This window comes from Sturnira hondurensis, unplaced genomic scaffold (assembly GCF_014824575.4).
Source record: "Sturnira hondurensis isolate 20B ecotype Veracruz unplaced genomic scaffold, ASM1482457v3 Scaffold0013299, whole genome shotgun sequence".
Classification (NCBI taxonomy): domain Eukaryota; kingdom Metazoa; phylum Chordata; class Mammalia; order Chiroptera; family Phyllostomidae; genus Sturnira; species Sturnira hondurensis.
Genome location: NW_028085930.1, coordinates 7,357,055 through 7,382,623, shown reverse-complemented (window position 1 = coordinate 7,382,623; position 25,569 = coordinate 7,357,055). Strand labels below are relative to the sequence as shown.

General features: G+C 43.9%; 1 protein-coding gene across 1 annotated transcript in view; it reads right to left on the bottom strand.

Annotated features, from left to right (window-relative positions):
* Positions 1-25,569, bottom strand: part of CPNE4 (copine 4) — a 412,933-nt gene that overhangs the window by 316,435 nt on the left and 70,929 nt on the right. Inside the window, exon 2 of the mRNA XM_037061286.1 lies at positions 11,958-12,138. Coding sequence (XP_036917181.1) covers positions 11,958-12,138 — 181 coding nt within the window. The remainder of the gene's footprint in view (positions 1-11,957; positions 12,139-25,569) is intronic.

Genomic DNA, 25,569 nt, shown 5'->3' with positions numbered 1-25,569 from the left:
TTGCTGGGCAGTGATCTCAGGCAGAACCGAAGCTTGGTGAGTCACACCATCTACGGTATCTTAGTTCGATTCTGAGCTAAACCAGCTCTGCATTCATTTTTCTCCTCATATTATTCTCTCTTGAGTTTTCAAATTTTTTTAGGCAATGGAACCATATTTTCCCACGGTAAACCAGAATCTCACACAGGCCCTCAATACATGTAATAGATAAAAGTGATATTTTATTAGCATAAATTTATTTATAGGTTCAAATGTCTGTCACTATAATACCAATCAATGGGAACATAATCTGAGAGTTAGTGGTTTCCAGTATATTGAAGGTATGTATTGTTCACTGTTGTATATTTCAAATATTAAAGTCTATTTTAGGAAATGGTCTGTATTTTCAGTGGGACAGCGCATCTATTGTAAAATAGATGCATTTTGATGTATCTTGTATGCAAATTACCTCATTCAAGCAGATAAGAAGCAAAAACCTATACTTATATTTCAAACAAATGTTTGCAGCACTTCTGAAAGTAACCAGGCTCCTCGCAGAACACTACCTGCCGTCTCGCAAGCAAACATTTCAGGGACTCAGACTGGGGACATCGAAAACTGTTTCTGTCCTGAGGTTCAGATGAAGACATTGAAGAACCTGAATCTCATCCCAGGAATTCCTATGGCTTAAAAACGATCTATTCCCTGAGAGCCAACAAGAAACACTTTCTGCGACATCTATACTCAGTAGCCTGTGAAGGAGACAGAGGAGAAAAGCAGGTGGAAGGAGCTGCGTGTTCCGCAAATCGTTCACCCCATCTTCCCCGTTGCCTCAGTGAGAGCCCCAGGAGGAGGGCCAACTGGCTGCGGCCTGCGGAGGAGGAGGGGGGAGGCAGCCAGGCGTCAGATCTCCGACACTAACTGCAGCTACAGGGCTCTCCTGGCGCCCCTGCTCTGCTGTCCTCATAGAGGGGAAAGGGAGGAGAGAAGAAAAGAAGGAATGCGTGAAGAAGTTCAAAACCAAAGGAAAGTTAAGGTTAACAGGACCAGGTTCCGAACCACTCCTTGGACCTCAACCATGAGTGGCAAGGAAATGTCCTTCAACTCTCACCTCCTGACTCTATTCAACATATTTACAACCGTCTTGCCTAGAATTTATACACAAACACACAAACAAAACCCTTTTAGATGCAACTTCTCATATCAGGCACCCCTAGTCTTACTTACTGGGAAAGGGATAAGCCTCGTGGTCAAGCTAAGTTCTTGTGAGTAGAGTTCGTATTCTCCTGAATGAGAATAGAATGGCCCTCAAAAAAAACCCCAAAAACCCAGTGTCTTTAGAGGCAAACACAGGGAAATGGACCAGGAAAATGAATTACAGGCATCCAGGGTACCAGACACTGGGAATGTAAATTAATCAATCAAGTGGGTACAGCTTCAGTGCCCCAGCGACCTCCAGATATGTCCCCACTTCTCTGTCCCTAACCATGGACACTTTAAATTGCCTTAGTTCTCACAAAACTTGAAGACTGAACAGCACATCTTTAGTTTAAAAAGAGAAAACAACACGTTCCATAATCGTAGCACTTAGTGAGCATTCAGTGCCTCGTACTGAGTACTGTTCCAAGCACTCCATGTGTGGGGGCTCATTTAATCCTCATAACGGCCCTCAGGAGGTAGGTGCCATTATGATGCCCATTTNATGAATTACAGGCATCCATGGCACCAGACACTGGGAATGTAAAATCAATCAAGTGGGTACAGCTTCAGTGCCCCAGCGACCTCCAGATATGTCCCCACTTCTCTGTCCCTAACCATGGACGCTGTAAATTGCCTTAGTTCTCACAAAACTTGAAGACTGAACAGCACATCTTTAGTTTAAAAAGAGAAAACAACACGTTCCATAATCGTAGCACTTAGTGAGCATTCAGTGCCTCGTACTGAGTACTGTTCCAAGCACTCCATGTGTGGGGGCTCATTTAATCCTCATAACGGCCCTCAGGAGGTAGGTGCCATTATGATGCCCATTTTATACATGAGAAACGTGAGGCACGGAGAGGTCTGGGCATCGGCCCTGAGCATGGCTGGGTTAGGCCTGCGATCTAGGCAGTCGGGCCCCGCAGCCTGTGCCATGCAGGGGGTCAGGCTGAAAGCACTGTAAATTGGGGACGAGAAGGATGTTTCAAGTATTCACCACAACAGGATCTACATTTAAAAAAATAAAAAGCAAATGGTTTTAAATGCATTCTTGAATTCTCTGAAGAGAGGAAAACACATTCACTTTAAAGACTTACGGCAGTTATACGGAGTTACTCTACCTTCACAGAGGACGAGATGAGAGAGGCGCAGAACCACGGGTACTGAAGACAGGGTGATCCGAGTTCAAATCCTAGTAGCACTGCTTACTACCCTTGTAACTTTGGACTTGGACTTTTTCTACTGAGTATCAGTTTTTTCACCTGTAACATGGGTCATCACAACCTCCATCTTCTGACAGCGTCTTGGGGATTCTACGAACAGCACAGATCTGAAGTCAGACAGTCTGGGTTCAATTTGTCATAGCTCCTCCACTTACTACTTGAGCAAATTACTGTGCCTATGTATAAAATACATACGGACCCCAGTCTGTAGGGCTGTTGTGATCATTAAACAGGGCCGCACCTACAAACCCGCTGAGGAGATTGATTACCTGATACCTCGTAGAACTGCTCTCAACATATTAGAGGTGTCGTTATCAATAAATTACCATCACAATTAGTAAAACCAATTAAATGGGCTGAAATCACAAAGGAAAGTTGACTCTCTTACGTAGATAATTATCAGTAGTGGGTCCAGTTAAACATTATCACAGGTCCCTGGGATCTTTGTTGAAAATGTCTTATCTGGAATGCTGGAGGAGTTTCCAGCTAGAGGCAGCAGGCTCTAAACCACAGATGCCCCAGGCGCTTTCCCCAGCCTCTAACTCCCCATTTCAAGTACTCATTGTGGGACTCAGGCTATGTTATGAAAACCCACAAGGACCAATGCTGTCAGATGGGCCCAGAGTGTGACGTGCTAGTTCTTCTAGCTTAAGAGGCAGCGAAGCCAGTGTCCTAGAGCTTTCCTCTCCAGAGGAGACCAGCCATTATTCTTCCTGCTGATAAATCATCTTCAGGGCACACAAGAGAATTAACAGTCAAGACCAGATTTCAGCTGAAATTGTCATTTCCTCATCAGCAGCCCCAGGTGTCTCATTCTGTGTGATTCTGCGCTCAGATACCACGGCACTGGCAACTCCGAGATTTCAATGATAAGAAAGTCACTTAGGCACCCATTCTGCAACCCAGTCATCTTCTATCCCGTCATCCAAGTGCGTCCCTCCCCCACAGAGTGAACATCATGTGACCTCAGTCTCTGGTGACAGGGATGTGACCTCAGGCAGTCGGGAGAAAATATTTTCTGGTTCTAATATTTCACGTCATTTTGTTTCTTCTCTATTCAGTGCTCAAGGTAAGGTTTCTAATATTGGCAAAATCAACTTTCTTTTGTTTGTTTCTTAAGAAATTATTATTATTAAGAACGTGTGAAGGGGGAGATAGAAAGGAACATCAAAGTTTTCCCAAGTGGGAGTTTGATGTGAAATCACAGGGGGAAACTTTGTGAACAACTGAAGAAAACTGTTGTTTTTTTTTAATCATCTGTCACGGTAGGTGTTAGCCACCAACACACTGCAAGTCAGTGACATGTGGAGAGAAGATCTTTTGAGAAAGGAGCTTGTTTGTGATATCCAGAGAGAATGCTTTAATTGACATAATTTTCATTTCTCAGCTCTTGTCTGTGTCCACCATTGATGGGTTCACCATGCTTCAGGGACCCCGTGCAGGGGGGTACAGGAATGTACCCCCCATTTGAACACCTCCAGGGGCCTTTCTAGCAGGGCAATGAGGCGAGTGGAGCCGGCTGGCTCACCAGTGGGAAGCCTGGGGACGAACCCAGACTCTGAGCGTGAGCAGCTGCTAACCATCTCCAACTCATCATTACACAAAATTAAAGGGCTCGTGTTGCCAGATTTCCTGGTAACTCAAATGTTAAACCAGAAACAGAGTTTTATGACAATTTCCTGATCTTTAAGTTTTGTCCACAAGGACAAAACTTGTTTGAACACTGAGCAAAGCCAACCAGAATAGCCTGGAGACTAGACAGAGGCCTCAGGTTCAAGTCAGCAACCTCTGGGAAAGTGAACAGAAGACAGGTTTTGGAATCAGCCAGATCCCAGTAAATTTTCTATCTACTAGTTGTGTGACCTTGGGTGATTTATTACTTTTGCCCTGTCTCAGTTTCCTCACCTGGTTAGTAAAGTCTACATAGCAGCATAGTTATGAGGATTAGAAAACATACCTGTAAAATGGCTAATACACAGCTGGTATCAACGCTTATAATTAGCAACTTTATTTTGTCATCACCTAAATGTTCATATTGCCTGACCCATTTTCCTAACATTCTAGCACTTTGGAGCAATGGAAAACTGAGTATCTGGGGTGTGGATGAAACTAGGACTTCATCCTCCCAGCTTGATGCACAGGAGGGCGATGGCTCTCTACTGCCCCCTGCGTGAAGGAGACTCCTCCATGGAACTCTTCCATGAGCCGTCTAGCAAAGAAGGAATTGCTAAAAAAGCTCATAGCCCACTTCTGTGGGGCAGGCCATCCTACCACCACAGACCTACATTTCCCCTTCTGTGCTGTTAGCGAGGACCCTCAGTCATATGACAATTACACATAGCTGGGTAGGTAGACGGGGGCGGGGGGGGCGGGGGGAAAGATGGCAACTAATGGAGGGGTCAAAGAGCGGTTTTTAGCATCCCTCCACATAAGGTCACCGAGGCCCCCATGAGATGGTCTGCCCGGTGCACGTTTAAGGACAGGAAGAATTTAAGTCAGAGCCTNAAGAAGGAATTGCTAAAAAAGCTCACAGCCCACTTCCGTGGGGCAGGCCATCCTACCACCACGGACCTACATTTCCCCTTCTGTGCTGTTAGCGAGGACCCTCAGTCATATGACAATTACACATAGCTGGGTAGGTAGACGGGGGGGCGGGGGGAAAGATGGCAACTAATGGAGGGGTCAAAGAGCGGTTTTTAGCATCCCTCCACATAAGGTCACCGAGGCCCCCATGAGATGGTCTGCCCGGTGCACGTTTAAGGACAGGAAGAATTTAAGTCAGAGCCTTGTTTGGAGCCAGCTTTCTCAAGGTCACGTGACCATCTGAGCTCTTAGCCGCCTGTCTCTAAAATAGGGGGAGTTCTTCTCCTGGACTCTGAGGCCATTGAGGATACAACCTGTCTTTCTCATGACACTCGATACATACTGGGGTTCATTTCAATGCCCAGCTACTTTTTCATGGGGCTTTTATAAGAAGAAGTGAAGTAATGTCAGTAGATGGGCTTTGTAAATATAAAGGGCTATGTGGATACATTATTATTATTATTATTATTATTATTGTTGTTGTTGTTGTTGTTTAAATAATCTTGCATTAGAGTCCACTGACAATTGATGTGCTAAACTATAACCACAATAATTATCACTAACAATTATTATTATTATTACCAACAGTCCACCAAAGCACCAGGTTCATCATAACATGTTTTCATACAGAATTGATCCAAGGGTAATTAGTCCTCAGGATTACTCAGAGCTTCCCATAGAGAGGCTTAATAACTGTGCCCTAAAATTAAATGGAAAAATGCAACGAAAGGTGTTTGGAGCAACATCCTAGTAGCGTGGGAAATAAGTTGGCTTTTCCTAATGAGGACAAGTGCTCTGCCAAGGGCCCCAGCATCCTCTCTGCTTCCTGCAGAACACTCAGCGTGCTCAGGAAGTAGCGCACAGGCTCCAGGACACTGAATGAAAGTGAGTGGGGCGCAGGGGCCCTTGCCTTTTAGGTCCCTGAGAAGTGATCATTTATCCCACTCTGACATGCTGTTTACTTCCAGGAGCCGGTGAATGTACCAGTACTCACCAGAAATCAGGAGAAAATTATTCCCACTCTTCACTGCAAGGTGAAATGTGTTCTAAATTAGCATTACACTGAAAGGCACCATATACTGTTGCTAATACATGGGCAGGAGTAGGCGTGGGGCAGATTTTAAAAAATAGGTATGATTCTCCCTGGCTGGCATAGCTCAGTAGATTGAGCACAGGCCTGCGGACCAGAGGATCACGGTTTGATTCCCAGTCAGGGCACATGCCTGGGTTGCAGGCCAGTTCCCTGCAGGCCAACTCCCAGCAGGGAATGCACAAAAGGCAACCATACATTGATGTTTCTCTCCCTCTCTCCTTCCCCTCTAAAGATAAAGAAATAAATAAAATCTTTAAAAAAAAATAGGTATGATTCTAAATTAGGGAAATTAAATGGTAAGTCTGACACTCTGTCTGGAATATATTTCCAAGTGACAGGTTTTTCTCTTTCCTTTTTTCTCACAGTTACCATCATGGCCATCAAGGATTTACTGAAAGTTTCACCCAATAAAAGCACCATCCTATCTCCCTATTCTGCAAAGAAAAACAACACCATCCTGTCTGTTTCTCAGTCCTCAGGCATCTATCTCCCAAACACTGCTGGTCTATAAAGAGGAACAATCCAGATCAATTGATTTCCAATATTTTAAAGATATAAATGTATCCTCATTGACTCAATACTATTAATAGCATAGGAGGTCAGATTGTGGGTCTTTTTGAGNTTAAATGGTAAGTCTGACACTGTGTCTGGAATATATTTCCAAGTGACAGGTTCTTCTCTTTCCTTTTTTTCTCACAGTTACCATCAGGGCCATCAAGGATTTACTGAAAGTTTCACCCAATAAAAGCACCATCCTATCTCCCTATTCTGCAAAGAAAAACAACACCATCCTGTCTGTTTCTCAGTCCTCAGGCATCTATCTCCCAAACACTGCTGGTCTATAAAGAGGAACAATCCAGATCAATTGATTTCCAATATTTTAAAGATATAAATGTATCCTCATTGACTCAATACTATTAATAGCATAGGAGGTCAGATTGTGGGTCTTTTTGAGTCTAAAAATCAGGCTTTCATTTTTATGATCCATCTCAGAGATCAAATGTTCTCCTTTATCGCTAACAACTGACAGGCAATTAAAAGAGCAAACAGCTTCCCTCCATTGGGGAAGACCATCGGAGGTAGTTCTAACTATTGCCACTATTGCTGTAGTCACCTGAGCCTTGAACCTGGCATAATGGGCCCTTTCCCTGCTGGAATTTCATTACCTGGAGCACAGGCCAGCAATCACAGGTAATGAAAAGGAAATGTCAATCTTTAGTTACAGCTCCCCTGAAAACCACTTCAGCCGTAACACGAATAGCCCACAGTTACATGCTTACAAATTCCCTTTCCTCCCCTCCCTAATCCAGCTGCATTCTCTAGCACACCAAAGATACCCCAGAACTGTGTTAGCTATTGATACTCTTAAATTAATTAAAACTAAGTAATTGAAAGTGTCAGTTTTCCAGTCACACAATCCACCTTCCAAGGGCTCCCGTGTGGCCAGTGACTGCCCACTGGACGGCACAGATCAGAGAACATTTCCAACATCACAGAGACAGTGCTAATCTAGAGAAAGCCTCCTCTTCCAAACTTTACAATTCTCTATAGCCCTGGCCATGTGGCTCAGTGGATTGAGCCCCTGCTTGCAACCCAAAAGATCACTGGTTGGATTCCCAGTCAGGCCACATGCCTGGGTAGCAGGCCAGGTCCCCAGTTGGGGGGCGTGCAAGAGGCAACTGATCAATATTTGACACCCTCTCCTTACCCCTTCCTTCCCTTTTGTCTAAAAATAAGTAAATAGAATCTTTAAAAAAATCTCTATAAAGCCCTGGCTGGTGTAGCTCAGTGGATTGAGCACTGTGAGCCTGTGAACTAGAAGACTGCAGTTCGATTCCCAGTCAGGGCACATGCCTGGGTTGCAGGCCAGTTCCCATCAGGGGACACACAGGGGACATACATTGGTATTTCTCTCCCTCTCTCCTTCCCTTTCCCTCTAAAGATAAATAAATAAAATGTTTTTAAAATCTCTATAAAAGAGAAGCTCACTTTGTTTTTTATTCTCTCACCCTAACACTCCCCAACAATCTCTTCATTATGCAAATTAACTCAGCCTCTATTTTTTTCTTCACTTAGTCTGTTACCAGACTCCCCATAACTAAGATACCCAAGAAACTGACACAGCCAGAGTGAATTCTCTCCTGCAAAGCTTTCTCTCGACTCTGTAATTCGGTACAGAGCGCTCGCTCGGTATATCCAGCAGGCTACATACAGGACAACTCACGTATCAGTAAGTCTTGCCCCAGGGCACTGCCCTCATTTGCTAGTCTTCACTAAACACTGGTAGTAGGAGCTACACAGTTTAAATAGACTGTCAGGTGCTTCCCATGTGTAGCCTAGGACCACTGGCTGAATTTGTACAGAAAAGTAGGTGTTAGTACTAATGATGAGAGGAGGTGAACGATTCTCCAAGTTTCTGTGAGTTCTCAGGCGGTTTGTGTGCTAATCACTTACCTCTCTGCTCTCACACACATTCCATGCCTGCAGACCTTGCCAACTGGCTTCCATCAGGGTTTGGTTAATGGAAAACACTGGCAGGAGACCAGAGAACAACAGAGGGGAATGCCAGGGTATCCTCGCCTCCCCCGCAGACAGCGTCTGCAGCACTACCTGCATCTCCGCTACCTTTCCGGTTCCCACTGGGGAGGCCCTCTGTCCGCGGGTCCAGCTGCTGTTAGACGGGCCCGGCTGCTGGGTTCTCCTTTGTTTCTGTCAAACAGTGGTGTGCTGGTAAGTGTTCAACAACTGGCTCTGGGAGGGGAGGGGAGGGAAAAGAAGCCCTGATTTGAAATGTTTTTCTATGCCTGTGGTATGGAGACTCACATCCGGGCTTGCAAAATTCCCCAATATTTAGTTACTGGCCCAACACTCACGAGCCTATGCAAACCGGTTTCCACACACCCTGCTCGCCCCTGTGCAATGAAGCAGGCTCCCCTGTTCATCTCTGGGTCCCCTCACAGTCCCTCTTGGTTTCTCTGCCTTTCTAACTCCTTGGTTACTAGTTGATTGCCTGAGTTAAATCCTATTCGCTACCTGGCATGGGCTCTCTTTTCCTGACTGCATCCTGAAGGTATTTTGTGATGAATGTGAAACTTATCAGAAGAGCTTCTCAAAGTACCAGAATAAAAGTCAGCCATATCACTAAGCACACTGGGAGTTCAGCTGACAAGACTGTTTTGAAAGAATGAAGGCTTTCCAGGTGAAGGAAGCAGCGAATCCAGACACTTTGTAGCACACGTTTCTTATCTCACTGCGAGTTGGCAACAAAGCAGGTGTGGATGCGCTGCTGGGGGCGGCCCACCTTTTGAGTGACACCATAATAGAGCACTTTGGAAAAGCAACTGGGCAACGTCTATCAAAAGGCCCACCAGTGGCCTATCCTTTGTCTCACTAGCTCCACTCTGACAGACTCTCTCGTAGGGACTCGTCTCAGAAGAAGGGAAAAGCCTCTGACAGGTGTGAGTTGGTATCTCACTGTGGTTTTAATTTGCATTTCTCTCATGATTAGTGACATCGAGCATCTTTTCTCATGTCTGCCGGCCATCTGTACGTCCTCTTAGAAGAAATGTCTAGTCAGGTCGTTTGCCCATCTTTAAATTGGATTGTTTGGGGGGTTTTTGCTGTCAAGTTTTGTAAGTTCTTTATAAATTTTGGACATTAACCCCTTACCAGATGTATTCCACTTCTGAGAATATTTCTAAGAAACCTGAAACACTAATTTGAAAGAGTATACACCCTTATGCTCACTGCAGCATTATTTGTAATTGCTAAGATATGAGAGCAGCCTAAGTGCCCATCAGTAAATGAGTGGATAAAAAAGCCATGGTAGGTTGCCATAATGGAATATGACTCGGCCATGAACAAGAAGGAAATTTTACCTTTGAGACAGCATGGATAGACCTGGAGAATATTATGCTACTCTCTGGTCAGAGAAATAAGCCAGTCAGAGAAAGACAAGTACCATATGATCTCCCTTATATGTGCAATCTAATCATCAAAATAAACTAACAAATAAAATAGAAGTAGATTCACAGAGAACAGACTACCAGCTGTTAGAGCAGAGGGGGTTGGGGGCTGGGTAAAAAAAGTGAAGGGATTAAAGAAACAAACAAACAAAAAAACCCACCTCGTAGACAGACAAAAGTAAAGGGGCTGGGAGGTAGGACAGGGTAAAGCAGGGTAAATGGTGATGGAAGGAGACCTGATACAATAAATATACAAATGATACATGTAGAACTGTACACCTGAAACCTACATAATTTTATCAACCAATGCCACCCAACAAATTTGAAAAAAAATAAAATAAAGCCTCATGCACAAAGATGTTTAGTGCAGCATTATTCAAAATAGGGTATTTCTGGAAGCAACTTCAAAGTGAAAAAATAGAAAAATGATTAATTAAATCCATTTGATAGGAGATTTTATAGCCTTAAAAATTATGAGTATTATAGCACTAAGGAAAAAACATAGTACTAGGTAATAAAATCAGGAAAGAAAATTTTACATACATGATAAGGCTGAAAAGAAATATGTACAAAACATCACAGAATTATGTAAAGAGGGTATTAGGAGATTTTCTCCCTCTAATTTTCAGAGTGATTTTTTTCTAATGTAGAAATTTCACTTAGTTTTGTTCATTTTAAAAAAAATGAAACCCACTAACAAGGTCAATAAGGACATTTAGAAGGAAAAAACACATTACACATTAAGGTACCTGTGAGTGCTGTTTTAGTTGAGAATACAAGCCTGAAGTTAAATTAAGATCCCAAACCTGCCCATCTGTCACCCATTCCCCCACCCACAGTGCCTCCTCACCTGGGTGCACCTGCTCACCAGCCTCCGTCACACCTCTCTCTCAGAGAAGTGGCTTTTGACCACTTAGGTACAAACCAGCAAAGGTGCTGCCCCTAGAACCTTAGCCTTCTTTCTACCGTGAATTGGAAGCCTTGCCCCCTAGAGGAAGGAGCACCTTCCAACTCTTTGCAAACAGGTAGGAGTCTTGAACGTTCACCGAGTTTATCCTCAGGGATCCAAAGCAGGTCATTGTCTCCTCTTTCTTGACTCAGCAGGGCTTCAAACCTAGATCCAAATTCCACTGACTACCTGGCTCCCCTAGAGCAGGTAAGAGCTGCTTACTCTGCTGCACCTCCTGCTCCCTATGTCCCCATTCACTGCAGGCCTGGTCTTCAAAAGCATAGCGTAATTAGACCAGGTTCCTAGAAGCGGAAAAGAAAAAAAAAACTAAAAACTTCAAATCCAGTGCTCATCCAATTCGCTCCAACTTTTGAATAAACAAAACCCAACTGCAGAATTCAACCCGCAACATTACCACACAAGCCAGCCAAGACTACACAGGTGCCCACCATTATGATAAAACGACAATGAAGAGCCCAGGGCTCCGGAGCTCCACTACCTGGGTACAGACATCAGCTTGTCCCCGTCCAAGCTAAAAGACCCTCGACAAATCCTTGACTGATCTGTCTCTGTTTCCTCATAGGATTGTTGTGAGGGCTTAGTTATTTTTATATAAAGCACTTAGAACTGTGCCTGACACTGGGTAAGTACCCACTAAAGTGTAGCTAATATTAAGTTCTCAAAAATAAACACTGTGAACAAAATGTGGTCCCTGAAAGGCAGTCCTCCCTGCCCTTCCTCAAGGCCACCGTGTCCACCATGACGACACAAACTAAGGGTAAAGGTCAACATATCCACGGCACTGAAACAGCCGCATCGCAACCTCACGATGCAAGCAGATTCGTGATCATATTCATTTCTGGACTTTCACGTCTTATCAAAATAAACCATCAAAAGTCGAAAAATGTCAAATATTTCTGAACCAACCCTCCAGCCACGCCTCTGTCCGTCGGCGGGGACAAGCCTACCTCGAACCACTGCCCGTGGGACTGCATCTTGAGGATGACACAGGGGTCTGGTTTGGACAGCGCATCTCGGTCGGAAATGCCTTTGCAGGCCACCCGCAGCTCAACTTTGGTCAGGCAGGGGCTGTTAAAGATGCCCAGCGTATTGGCGGCCGACTCATAAATGTTGCTCATCTTCTTCATTCTGTTTTAGGCAAGAAAAGGAGGGAAAGAGACATGCCAATCACCACAGTGTTTGTCAGAGGATAGAGGCTCTCAGTCACCACTTAGCAACTTGTTCTACACACAGTTTCAAATATTGACTATTCACACTATCTCACATCCTACCCAGTGGCACAGCTCCAGTGAAGTAAACAAATAAAAAACAAACAGAAAACAGAAACAAACAAAAAAAACCCTCAACAGGTGTTGGTGCACTTGACTAAGAACACTGTTTTCCTATATGATTTGCATACATCTGCATGGTAAAATTTTTACTCTGTGAAATAAAGTTAATGAATTAGTGCGATAGACTGTGAAGTGTAATCCAGTTCCATATGAAGGACATAGATTGTGTGAAATGTTGCAGGCTTGCTGCTTAATCAATTGAATCCCTTTCCAAGCTTTTAGGGCTCCCCAAAATCCAGCTCTCCTTTTTTCTTCTACATGAGGGCACAGAGAGGCACGCAGCCCCACCGGAAGAAACGGTCCAAACTTCCCTTCCCTAAACCCTGGTCCACCTTCTCAAGATGCCCTCGGCAAATCAGCGCCAAAAGAGAGGCCCAGAATCTGATCTCCTGCCCCGAGTGCCCAAGTCCATTCTCACCTTCCCCTTTCTGGCTCCCACCTGCAACACCAGGATTCAGAATCAGAAGGGGGAAAGCAGGAGGATGATTCTCGGGGGAGAAAGCACAGAGCCGCTGATCCTGGACTCGAGCCAATCGCAGCCACAATAAGCACTGCAGGGCCCACCCCATCTCCACGTTATAACCTCTTAATAACTCTTAGCATCAGGAGGTTCAGGGCTACAGGGATCCCCCAGAGGCCCTTTCCTCCTTCTCTGAGGGAGACTGGACCTGTAAGGACCTTGAAAGATTCTCTCAGGAGCAAAATTCAATATCCTTCTCATGGAATTCTGTTTCCATGTGGATTCCTCGGGAACACCAGCAATAGCTTCCTCAACCTCACAAGGCACTACTCCCCTACAGGGGAATCTTGTCATCCATAAAATGAAGACAATCCCTCTATTAAGTGCCAGCTCATTGTTAACTAGTTTCTTGTCGCTACGGTCAGAATCTTTGTGTCCCCTCAAAATTCAAACGTTGAAATCCTAAGGCTTGAAGGCAGTGGTATTAGGAGGAAGACCCTTTGGGAGGTGATTAGGTCATAAGGTAAGAACCCTCACGAATGGGATTGGAGCTCGAATAAAAGCGACCCGCAGAGTTCCCCAGGCCCTCCCACCAGGTGAGAATACAATGAAAAGTCTGTGACCCAGGAGAGGATCCTCACCTGACTGTGCTGGCACTCTGATCTTGAACTTCCAGCCTCCAAAACTGTAAGCAATAAATTTTTATTGTTTGTAAGCCACTCAGTCTGGGATATTTTGTTATAGCAGCTTGAATTGGATTTGACTAAAGGGCTGCAGACCCAGAGAAGAGGAGAGAGAGAGGGCAGCATATCTGTTCCCAATCCCTACTCTGATCATTAGCTGTGGCCACGTCCCTACGTGACTCAGGTCCTTCCGGGCAACTCCATCTCCAAGGACCCAGGTCTCTGCACTTGGGGAGTACTGTTTCCTCCTTGGCTCCCTGAGGCTTATTAGTAGAAGCTTTCTGCAAGTTTTAAACGGAGCATTCAAGAAGATTCAGAGGCACTCAGTTAACTGAGCAAGGAGAGAAAGGAAGTGAAGGAAGACGCGAGGTGATCTCAGCAGGAGTCTCGCTTCATCATGGTTCCAAGGGGAGGCTCTGGCACACCATGGGATGGTCCCACCTGAAGAAAAGGGCTCCAGCCTCTTATAGTCATGCTAGGGAAGCGGAAACACGTAGGTTTGGTCCCTCCGCTCCACTGGCTGAGAGCTATCAGCCAATTCTCCAGAAAGGAGCAGCTGTGAGCCATTAGCAGCTAACACGGCCATTAGGATGAGATGAATGGATTAACTTGATAAAGGGGATCTGGACAGAGTTTAAACAAGGCCTATTTCACCACAGTAGCTATTCATACACATGTGAACTCCTTTAGGTCAGGGACTACTTCTTATACTTTATGGCATCCCCAGTAGTGTTCAACTAGTTGATAATATTGTAGACTGATGATGAAACCAACACACCGGTCACTTCTGGAGGAGTATGGTGCAGGAAAGAAATGTGGGGATACTGAAAATAAAACTCCCAACTTTTCACTATGACTCCTGGCTTACCTCCCTGTCCAGGCACAAATGAAAGCCCTGACCAGATATATCAGAGTTCATGAGTTCCTCTGGCTGCTGAGAGGTAACAACAGTCCTGACCTTGACTTTGGAGGTAGTACTTAGGCCAGTGAAGTCAAATTGTTTGGCCTTGGCCCAGCAGAAGCTCACTGCCGAAAGGTGCTCACAAAAAACGGCTCTGTCAACGAGCGATGAGCTACCTCTAGCCCCCGATAAGTGAAGTAAACAAGTAATTTCACACTCTGTTAGAGAACAGGATTAAAATATGGCCAGATTATCAATACATTTTCCATGGCCTATTTAAATCCTATTTGTTGTCTTTCATGAAATATCCTGGTTTTACAGAGACTAATGTCTTTTGAGAATTATTTTGATGAAAGCTGACTTTTGGCCAATTTTAGAAGCAAATTATAATTGCCCTTTCACTCAGATAATTTAAGTTATAAAAAAAAAAAAAAACCTCCTTCAGCATATCCACACTCTCGAACAGGACAAACTGATCCTGAAACTTAATTAGCTTCCGAATGAGTTGCAAACAGTGCCAAGACAACAGAGAGCTCCGGAGGGAAGAGAATCGGCTTGAGTTCACAGGGGAACCAACGGCGCAGAGCTTGCCTTAAAGCTGGGTTCGGAGTAAGTGCGTAATCGCTGTTCTGCTTGCTTAGGCATTGGCTGGCCTTTCTGAAGGTCGGAGCACATCCAGGGAAGGCTGGTACGCTCAATGTCTCTATCACGGAACATTTCCGCCTCGACTCAAGACATATGTACGGGATCTGTTTTGTGCCTGGTGCTCTGCTGGAGGCTGGCAGCCCTGAGCACCCACTCACTCGGCTGAAGATAAACCAGTTGTTATTCAACCAGGATGTGTCCGTTTATTTCATGGTCAACATGCCTTGATCTACTTTTGGATCAAGTGTCAACCTCCTGGGTGACAAGTGCAATGCTAAACACTCTAAAGGATGGGGACATGAATGAGACAGTCTATGTGGGGACAGGTTCACACTCTGAAGCGCTGCTTCTCAGACTTGAACATGGTGGCGAATCACCTGGGGAGCTTGTTAAGATGCAGTTCCTATTTCTAGAGTCTGGGTTGGGCCTGAGACTCTGTTCCCGGGCGGCCTGTGGACCACAGTGTGAGTAGCCAGGTTGTCGGGTATAAACCAAGCACCTATAAAAAAGGGCGAGAGGCCCCAGAGTTTATCTTAAGATCAGACACTCATATGTAAGGTGCAGGATGGCACAGAAGAGTAGGACCCAGCATCACAGTATTTGAGGCTAACCCAAGCTCTGCTACTCTCTTGTCATGTGTCTTTGGTCAAGTCACTTGAATCATCTGTGCCTCAGTTTTACCCTGTGTGGAATGGGGATAGTAACAGTTCCTACCTTGCAGAGTTTTTTTGAAAATTAAATCAATTAATCCTCACAGAGTCTGCAGCAGAGTGCCTGGTACATAGTAAACACTCAATAAATGGAAATCATTATCATACTTTAAAAAATGACACCGCTGAGTTCACATTTATCAGCTTCTTATGTATCCGCCAAGCACTGAACATTAAGGCATCAGACTCCCCAGAGACTGTTCCAGCTGATCCTCAGAGTCACCCTAGGGAAGGCCTGGTTCGGCTGCCCATCTCAATGGGACGAACTTCAGCGTAGACAGGGTACGGCTGCACGTGGTGACCCAGCTACAGCATTGCAGGGCAGGATTTGAACTGAGGACCGCAGGTCCGGAATTTAGGCCTCTAGCCACTCTGCTATTCTTGCCTCCCTGTGAGACAGGGACTGAAGAAGACTTTGATAAAACTGACAACCGGAGACTTTCACCACAAAACACTTCCAAAATTTTCTTGACCCACCTGGCTCCCCTGAATGTCACTCTGCAGCAACCCCTCCTTCCCTCTCTCTGTCTGCCCCCGAAAACTTCCAGCACCCTTCCCTCTTAATCCTCTTGACTTTTATATTACATTTTTTAGTATTTTTTATAAAGAGTCCGTTATTTTGTAAATTCATCTGCCCACTAGGTTTCTTTCGGCTCACAACTTTAATCATTGCTTACTCTGCTCAGCCCCGCCCCCACCCCCAGCTCCCGGTTGGGCAGTACAAACGCCCACTCTTCCCAAGAGAATGGGAGAGGAAGGAAAGCTATGAATATTTATACGTTTTGTCCTCATTAAGCATATAATGTTCTATAAATTTCTTTTAAAAATAGCTTGCTCTCAGCCCTGGCAGGTGTGGCTCAGAGGAACGAGCACCAGCCTGCAAACTGAAAGGTCGCCGGTTCAACTTCCAGTCAGGGCACATGCCTGGGTTGCAGGCCAGGTCCCCAGATGGGGACGTGCAAGAGGCAACCAAGCAATGTCTCTCTCACACATCGATGTTCCGCTCCTTCTCTCCCTCCTTTCCCTTCTCTCTAAAAATAAATAAAAACAAAATCTTTAAAAAATAGCTTGCTTTCTTAACTGCTAATACTAACTACACTAAAAACAGACCCTGAGACAGTCTCTTGTGATAGGAGCTGTCAGCCCCATTTCACACACATAAAAAATAAAACTAATGGTGGATAACTTGCCCCAAAGTCATAGCTGGTAAGTAAGAAGATCAGAAATGAAGCCTGGGTCCAATGAACTCCAAAACCCGTATTTTTGGTCATATCTTATAAAATGATTCACGTTCTTAATTTGCTTAACAATAACTTTCTAGATCATGCAAAGGCAAACTTCAACCCCATTCCAATCTTAATAAACCGCAAAGGCATGGTAAGTGCATGCTTGTTGAGCATGAAATTGTACTCCAAAAATCTTTAAACATTCGCCTCCCCACCCCCCTCGTTCTAGAGGCCGCTCACAGCACATTCGGAACTCAGTAACAACAGCCTCATCAGCTGGAGGGCTGGGAACTTGGTGTGCCTACCCTGATGACTTCAAGCACTGAGCGTTCGATGAGTTGCAGATGGTGGAGCTACAACAGCCGGAAACCCGGAGATAACCCCCGTAAACCACAAAAGGTCATGGTTCCGATGGACACGATTCCCAGTCGGGCAATGTGAATGTTTTTCTGAACTACACCGCGCCAAATCACTCAAGTGCAGCAAATTATTATTTCAGCCATTTCCTGAGCTTTCTAATTTGAGACAATAAAGAAAGAGACCAAAAGAAAAAAAAATCCAGCAGAGATTCTATTTCCTGAAAAACTGCTTTCTTGGGAAAATGTACAAAAGGAATCAGATATATTGATATTCTAGGAAGTTCTGGGCTCACATTTTTGTCTCTAAGAGTGAATCATAAAGATGAGATTTTTCTAGAAACCAATTACATCCATGGTGTCTCATTCATATTAATTTTATAGCACTCAAATGTCACCCATTTTAGGAGAACTGGATTATAAATTTAACTAGATAATTATAAAGGGCTATAGAAAGCTTTAAACGTAATACTTGAATAAAGAAATCTTATGAATGACTGTCTCCTCCCTGTCACACCCACTCCCTTTCCCACCACACCAAAGGCAACCACAGCTCCTGAATGAGAGGAGAAAAAAGCAAATTTGGTGATGCTTTTATGATTTGGGCACTGAAATAGTTTCTGAATGAGTTGCAAATACCGCCATTCAGGCAACTAAATTTATCCAGTAGAAAGATCAAATCCCCTTCTCCTTTTGATCAGTTATTTTCCCTTTTTAATATAATCATAGGTTGGATTCTTCTACTAATGGCCATTTAGCAGGAAACCAAGGGCTCACAAAACAGAGAGTGCGCTCTGGTCTCATACATGTGGCTATGCTTAAAAGAAGAAAGAAAAGGAGCATGATTATTTTTACGTTCAACAGACAGCCTATGAAGCCAGAAGCCGATTTCCCTGAGAAAGCGTGCGAAGTGATCTACTTATGGGTCTTGCTCTATTTCTGCACCTTCTCATTTAAGCAAGAAGACTTGCTTCTTCTACTTTGAATGACATCCTAGCACTGACATGATTTCACTTACTTGGCAGACAAGATGGAGCATTTGAGGGAAGAAGAGGGACTTGAATAAATAACAAAATGTAAAAAGAAATACCTCTTAGGATACAGAACACAACCTCGAGTCCACCATAGGCTAAAAGAAATGTGAGTGATGAGGGAAACGTTCTCTCTCTATGCCATCCAGTACGTGACCACTGGCCACCAGCGGCTAGTTAACCCTTGAACTGCGGCTACTGCAATTGAAGAAATAAGTTTTAGTTATATTTTATCTTTTTTAAGTTTTTTTAAAGATTTCATTTATTTACCTTTTAGAGGGGAAAGGAAAGAGAGAGGGAGAGAAATATCAATGTATGGTTGCCTCTCACGGGTCCCCTGATGGGAACTGGCCTGCAACCCAGGCATGTGCCCTGACTGGGAATCGAACCGCAACCCTCTGGTTCGCAGGCCCTCACTCAATCCACTGAGCTACACCAGCCAGGGCTAGTTACATTTTATCTTAATTTAAATAGCCACTTGTGGCCAGTGACTACCATGTTAGACATATACTGGTTATAGCTTTCTTTTTTCCTTTGTTTCTCCTGAAGACTAAAGCTGAATGGTGTTGCTCTTTCCAATACAAATGTAACATCTTAAGGCCTCATCTCAAAGCAGTTCTTAAACAGGACTCTTTCATAAAAAGAGAAACCCAGCTTCGCACTATTTGGTGGGGACTGATGCAGAAGTGTTAAAAGCACTCGACAGGTCCAAGTTTGGCTCATAAAGCCTTTCCTCACCTACCAGTGCCACCGATGGGTGACAACTGCCTGGAGACAGATGCACCAGGGAGAGTGCTTGATCAGTTGATGGTGAGTGCCATCCACATAAGAAAGAAGAAGGTGACAGCTCATGGGCTATGTCTTGCTGGGTCTCGGAGAGACCTTAAGAAAAACACTCGAGTTCAGCTCTCCTTAGAACTTCTTCCTAATGCGTAGTGATGTTTCCACTAAATGCTTCAAAATGGGAGCTCACCAGCTCTGAGGCCAATGGGCTTGCTGGGGTAGCTCTGGATGAAAACAGCGGAGAGACAAGAATTCAGGTAGACGTAGCACGTGAGCAGGGTACGTTTTGGGGGGTTGAGAGAGGGGTGTCTGACAGGGAGGACATTTTGGAGGAGAGCATCACGTCTGTCTCAGAGACACCTGGGCAACACTTTGGAGAAAAGCCACAGCAGACATGGAAGGAGCGGTATCTGCACGACCACAGCCACACATGGACGTGGGCCTACACACATTCTTGGAGTCCCCCCCACTAGCACAGAGAAACTTTAGGGGTTCTCTGGCAGCAAGTGGTGATATTGGCTGACTTGCTCAGTCTATGACCTGGGCCAGCCTTTGTAGGAGATTTTATTTGATGAGGAAGAACTGTGACAGATGGCCTGTGTGGGGCAGCTGAGACTTGGTGTGAATTTGCAATCCTCACTGAATGTGAAGAGAATGTGAGCACTGGAAGACCTGAGGACTCCAGTGTGGGCAGAGACAGACCAGAAGGACAGGGCCACGTGTAAAATAATAACATGACAGCAGCAGTGACCCCAACCATGCAACTGTTATTGGACACTCACATGCCCAGCACTGTGCTCCATGCTTCCAGTTAATCCTCTCAGTGGTTGTGACAGGCAGCTTGATATCAATTCAATTTTACAGATAAGGAAACCGTGTCTGGGGATCCTAAGGTACTCAGATGGATGCAAGTATCACCTGAGTGGTACATGAGAGTCAAAAGTGCCTCGGAGACCTCTGCACTTGAATTTGCGTCCTGGCTCTGACACTTCCTAGTTGTGCCACAACTTTGCTGGCCTTCAGTTTTCTCATTCTGAAAAAGAATATAGTAATAACTTCCTCCTAGGACTATTTGAGTATTAGAAGAGATAACAGACATCAAAGAACCAAGCACAATAATGAACACAGTGGATTCTACAATGATGTTTTTTTCTGTTTCTGCTGTCCTATGGTTTAAAAAATAGCCAAGTACCCAAATGCTCTCACACTCAAGTTTCAGACCATTTGAGAAAACTATGATTTAAAGATAAATCATTATTATAAATCAAGACTCCAAGTTAAAACTCAGTTCATGCTTGGGTCAAAAATTTGAGAAAGAATAGTTTCGACTACAATTTATACTGGTTTATGGGACACGTGGGATTTTCTGGAAAGTTCTGCAGACAAAGAAATTAACTTTTGAGGGTGTTAAAAATTAGTTCAACACATTCTGACTTGAAAAGTCAAAAGTTCAGTTCAATTAGAAAGCTTGTTACAAATAACTTAGGCTTAATCATAGTCTTTTTTCATAGTCAGAGTAGAACCAATGAAGCAAAGGTAAAAATCTGTGTATGTGTAAAATCTTCTCACCAAACATTCCCCCTGCTCCCTTAGCACTCTCATAGTTAGGCAGAGCCAAGGGACAAGTTCTGAGAGGTAAATGCTTTGGGAAGAAGCACAGAAGAGCCAGTGTATGACCACTAGCTGTCCTTTCCACTGCCACATTGGCCAAAGACTATCACTAAGACAGTCGAGGGACAACATCAAAGCACCTGCAGTCACCGAGTCACCACTGAAAGACAGTAGCCCTAGAACTTAAAGGACTTGATGTTAGTTAGAAATGAACCTTTGGTGCACTAGGCATTGAGACTTTGGCTTGTTTGTTACTGCAGCATAACCTAACCTATCCTGAACAATACAATATCTGTATTCACATTTTTTTCTTGAATGAAACAAAATGTACGTGTATGATGGGGTATGAGCAAAAGAAATTGAGAGAAAAGTATGTGAAAATGTGTTCACTGTTAGAGAAAAGCATGATTTACTGGCTGTGGTTGCTAGGCCTCTCTCCTAAACTCAGGCAAGGGTCTTCTAGAGGAAGCTACCTACAATGACAACTGAACGTTCCATCAGTGGCTATTGCCAGAATGGCTGCGAGGTAGAATGGTGCCTTGAAATCCAATTCTTACTTCACATTATGCATCTCTCATGTTCTTCTTCGATCACTTCTGATTTTCTCTATAACCAACTACTAAGTACCTGTCATCTCAGCATCGCAGGGACATGGTCCACTGTTTACGACTTCTCCAGGAATAATTAATTTTCTGTCCATGGGTTTGATCTCATGCGCCTTCCATAGTCAAACATTTTTAAAAATACAACTTACGGTTTTCTTTTATTTAGCATTTCTCAGAAGTCAAAGAAATTCATGTCTATGACTTAAAATGGAAACTCTTAAGAAAGCACAAAGGAACAAAAACATATATCATTTCACCGTCCAGATGAAAAACACGATTACTATTTTTGTATATTTTATTACAGCCTTTTTTGTTTATGACTTTTAAACAGAATCAAAATCTATGCACACTTTCATAATGCCATGTATTATGGCATACATGATATTTCAAATGATACATTAAAGTATATATCCCAGTGCCATCAGTTTTTATAAACACGAGTTTTGATAGCTAGTATTCCATTATACTGCCATACTAAATCTAGTCAACCAGTCCCTTTCTTGGATATTTAAACTGTTTACAGTGTGTTGTTAGTTAGTAGGTATATATAACCCAAAGCCCAGCTTCATAAAATTATATAGACCCATTCCTGAAAGTAACCCGATACTTTTGCTCTGTGCTCGTCCAAGTGAAGCTGGGGCCATCTGGCTAGCGAGAATGGCCAGGGAAAACACAGAAAACCCATGAAGACTAGAGAGGGGTCTAGTGACTCATGCCAGTTAAGACCCAGGCTCTGGGGAAAACAACTCATTTTCCTCCCAGCTTTTATCTCTAATCCTGTTCTCTCTACCAAGAGTAAAGCACAGACAGACAAGGCAAAGGCACCAAGAGCCTAGCTGCCTGCCTCTGTTCTCCTCTCAATTCAAAAGATGAAAGGGACCCTCCTGACTCTCATGTGGTCCAATCAATTCAACAGAATGGGACACTAGATAGGATTTGGGGTCAATGATCCACCTGGTGACAGTGTTTATCTAGAGTCCTCCACACATGACATATCTCCTGGGGGCCCACCAAGGACATTGAAGGAACCAAGGTCCTGACCCCATCTCATTAGAGGCCCAGCTATAGACAAACAGCCAGCATCTAACATGTCCTATCTCCCGTTCATCCACTAAGTCCTCATTTGTTCCCCAGCCCTGTAAACATTCATGTCCATCCTCTGCCCTAACTCCCAATTTTGTTAGCTGGGGCAGTGAACAGCAGGAGGGATGAGGCATTTAACTCAGCCGTGAAGTTAGTTCAAATACGAAACTAAATAACATTGACATGATACAGACAGGATTTAGGGAAGACCACAAAAATGACAAAAGGGATGGAAAACTTTGTAAAAGGATCTAGGATGCAAAGAAAAGAACAAATTGTCTTCCCGTGAGTACAGTGGTGGTACCAAAACCTTTCTGCATCCAGGAACCACTTGAAGATCTTTAAAAGAATACTGACAGCTGTGTTCCTGCTCAGCTACGCTGATGAATGGGAGGGAGACTTGAGCCCTGGGAAGTCTAAAAACGCCCTAGGTGATCCTAATATGCATCAAGACTTGGAAACCACAGGTGTAGAGATTTATGTTACAGGATGCAGGCCAGTTATTTCGTGTCCATTCCCCAGAAAGAATGGAAGAGGGAACATGTGCATTTTGACTCTAAAGGAGATCACACCCTAAAACAACCTAATAAAAGGAAATACCTGCATTATCAACCAGCTGACAAAATGACTTACGTGTCCCTGGTGCTCAAACAGCAGAGTCATAGTTGTAACCTCACCTAAGGTCTCTTCCCTGGCTTTCCAAATGGGGTAGTGACCTTGTTAGTAAAACCTGGAAGCACAGCGTAAACCAGGGGAGGTCTTGGCCTTTAACAAGAACCAGCTGCAAGATTTTCCTCTTCACATGGAATTTTCATGTGAATTCATCTTCACAAAAAAGTTACACTCTCAAAACCTGAGGGTCCTTCTTCCAGTCATTTTTGATTTGTTAAAAGTGTCTGTTGCTCTCCCTTCCACGTTCCTTTTACTTGGGATTCCGCATATGCTGTGCCCCCTGCCACACACACACACACACACACACACACACACACACATCATCACACATCACAGTTTCAGCTGAAACATTATCTCCTCCAGGAAGCCACCCAGGGATATCCCTGGGCTAAATTGATTGCCCCCTTCAAGGCTCCTATAATAATACCTTGGGTTCATCACTGCCCCAACACAATTATCTTACTTGATCAAAACCATCAACTAACTTGCCTGCTTCCTTCACAGAACTGTGAGCTCCGTGAGGGTATGGGCCCTCCGGCTTTCCATCTGTAAATCCCCAAGAACTGGCACATGACATAAAAAATAAACTCTTTGTGCAGAAAAAAAGTTCTGCTTCAGGGGAAAAAGGAGATGTTTACTCTTCTACTTGCATGGCAAAATAATGTCTTTCAGGATTGGGGATGAGAAAGAAGAAAAAATGGGAAGAGAAAGAAGAAAAATATATTCTTACCATGTACCCAGTGCTATTCTAAAGTACATAGATGCTAGTGCCTCGGGCCCTAGTAGCGACCACCTGAAGGAAGTACCAAGACACTCCCCATGGACAGAGTCTCAGACAACTGGGGCAATTTCCCCAGGGTCACGCAGCAAAAGAGCACTTGAACAGTGAGAAACAGACACGGGCACTCTAACCGTCCGTGATTAATCATCTTGTCATCCTGCATGTACTGAGAATTTCAGGGAATTTAGGGATATTTGACGTATTTTCTACCTGCCTGGTCAGGAAAGCGAGAACGTCAAAAATAGGGTGGAGCCTTTCACACCTGCAGACGGGAGAAAGAGGAGACCAACCAAAGCAAAGGTCTGCAGGCCACCCGAAATTCCGTCTGTAAGTGACATTCCGCTGGGAGGGAGATTTACTCATTCTGGGGGTTTCAATAGCAAATAAACCAACTGAGGAAAGAGGGGAGTTAATTAGGTATCACAGCAGTTAAGGGTTAGTAGAAAAAGTTCTATGGTCTCTCTAATGTGGTTCTTTAAGACAAGTGCAGACACACACCATTTAAAGCTTATGATGTACCCAAGGTAAAGCAAAGCGTGATTTTTTTAAAGGGAAATAGTAAAATGGCTAAATAACCCCCCCTAGAATTATCTACGGAGAATCTATTCTACTGAAACAAGAGGCAAGTATGAATCAGAAGGATTTAAAAAAAAACAACCTGTGAGAAACTCCAAGTGGATGGACAAAATGAAGAAAAACTTCTAAGTGTTTCTCCTGCTTATCCTCCAGTTAACCTGGGACAAGCACCATAAGAGGACAATTAGCCTACAAACATTTATTGATTTAAAGCAGAATTACTGGAGTAGATGCATCAAAAATTTAAAATGAGTAATAATAATAATATGACAAATATTCATAAAAATAAAGAGATTAATAAAACATAAGAAATAAATTATAATGAAAAAACAAGTGGGGTTATTAGAAGATAAAATAAAATTAGAATATGAACAAAACCAGTGACGGTTTATGAGGGGGGAAATGGGGAGGAGAACCGGAGAAGGAAGCTGATATTCCTGGGTCACGTATCAGTCCATGGACCCTCCCCGAAGAGGCACACCCCGGTTGCAGGGTTAGCTGTTTTAAGCAAGAATGAACTCTTTTAAAGTTTGTACCTGTAAATCTCACCTTTCAAAATGTGAGAGACTGTTAAGAAGATTCTTTTAAACTCCGTCTCCCAATTTTGAGTGAGAAATTTTCCATTTCTCTCTAGTCTCCCAAATTCCTTTACTACTTTGGAGAAGAGTGAATATTTAAAGTCAGGTCTTAAACAATGGGTCACAGTTCTTAAAGCAGGCAAGAGAAAGGAAACCGGCATACCATGAAGATGGAGCAGCTTGGGCAAAAAAGTGGAGGTCTGAGGTTGGAGCGGGTGGTGGGGCGGGGAACAGCCTGGAGTGATCTACCTGGTTAGAATGCAGAGGAGTGTGGTGGAGAGGAGAGAGCAGGACCGGGGGAAGGCTGGACTGGAGGAACCTGTATGCCTTGCAACTAACAATAGCTAGTCTGATTTATTGAACATTCATCTGTTTTCAGTGATTTTTGCCTCACACCTTTATTTTGCATTTTTCCTTTTTAAATATCTTATCATTTATGCTATTAAAGTTGTCCCAAATCTCTCCCTTTGCACATTCACCCAGCCCCCTCCCTCCATCAGACAATCCCCACACTGCTGTCCATGTCC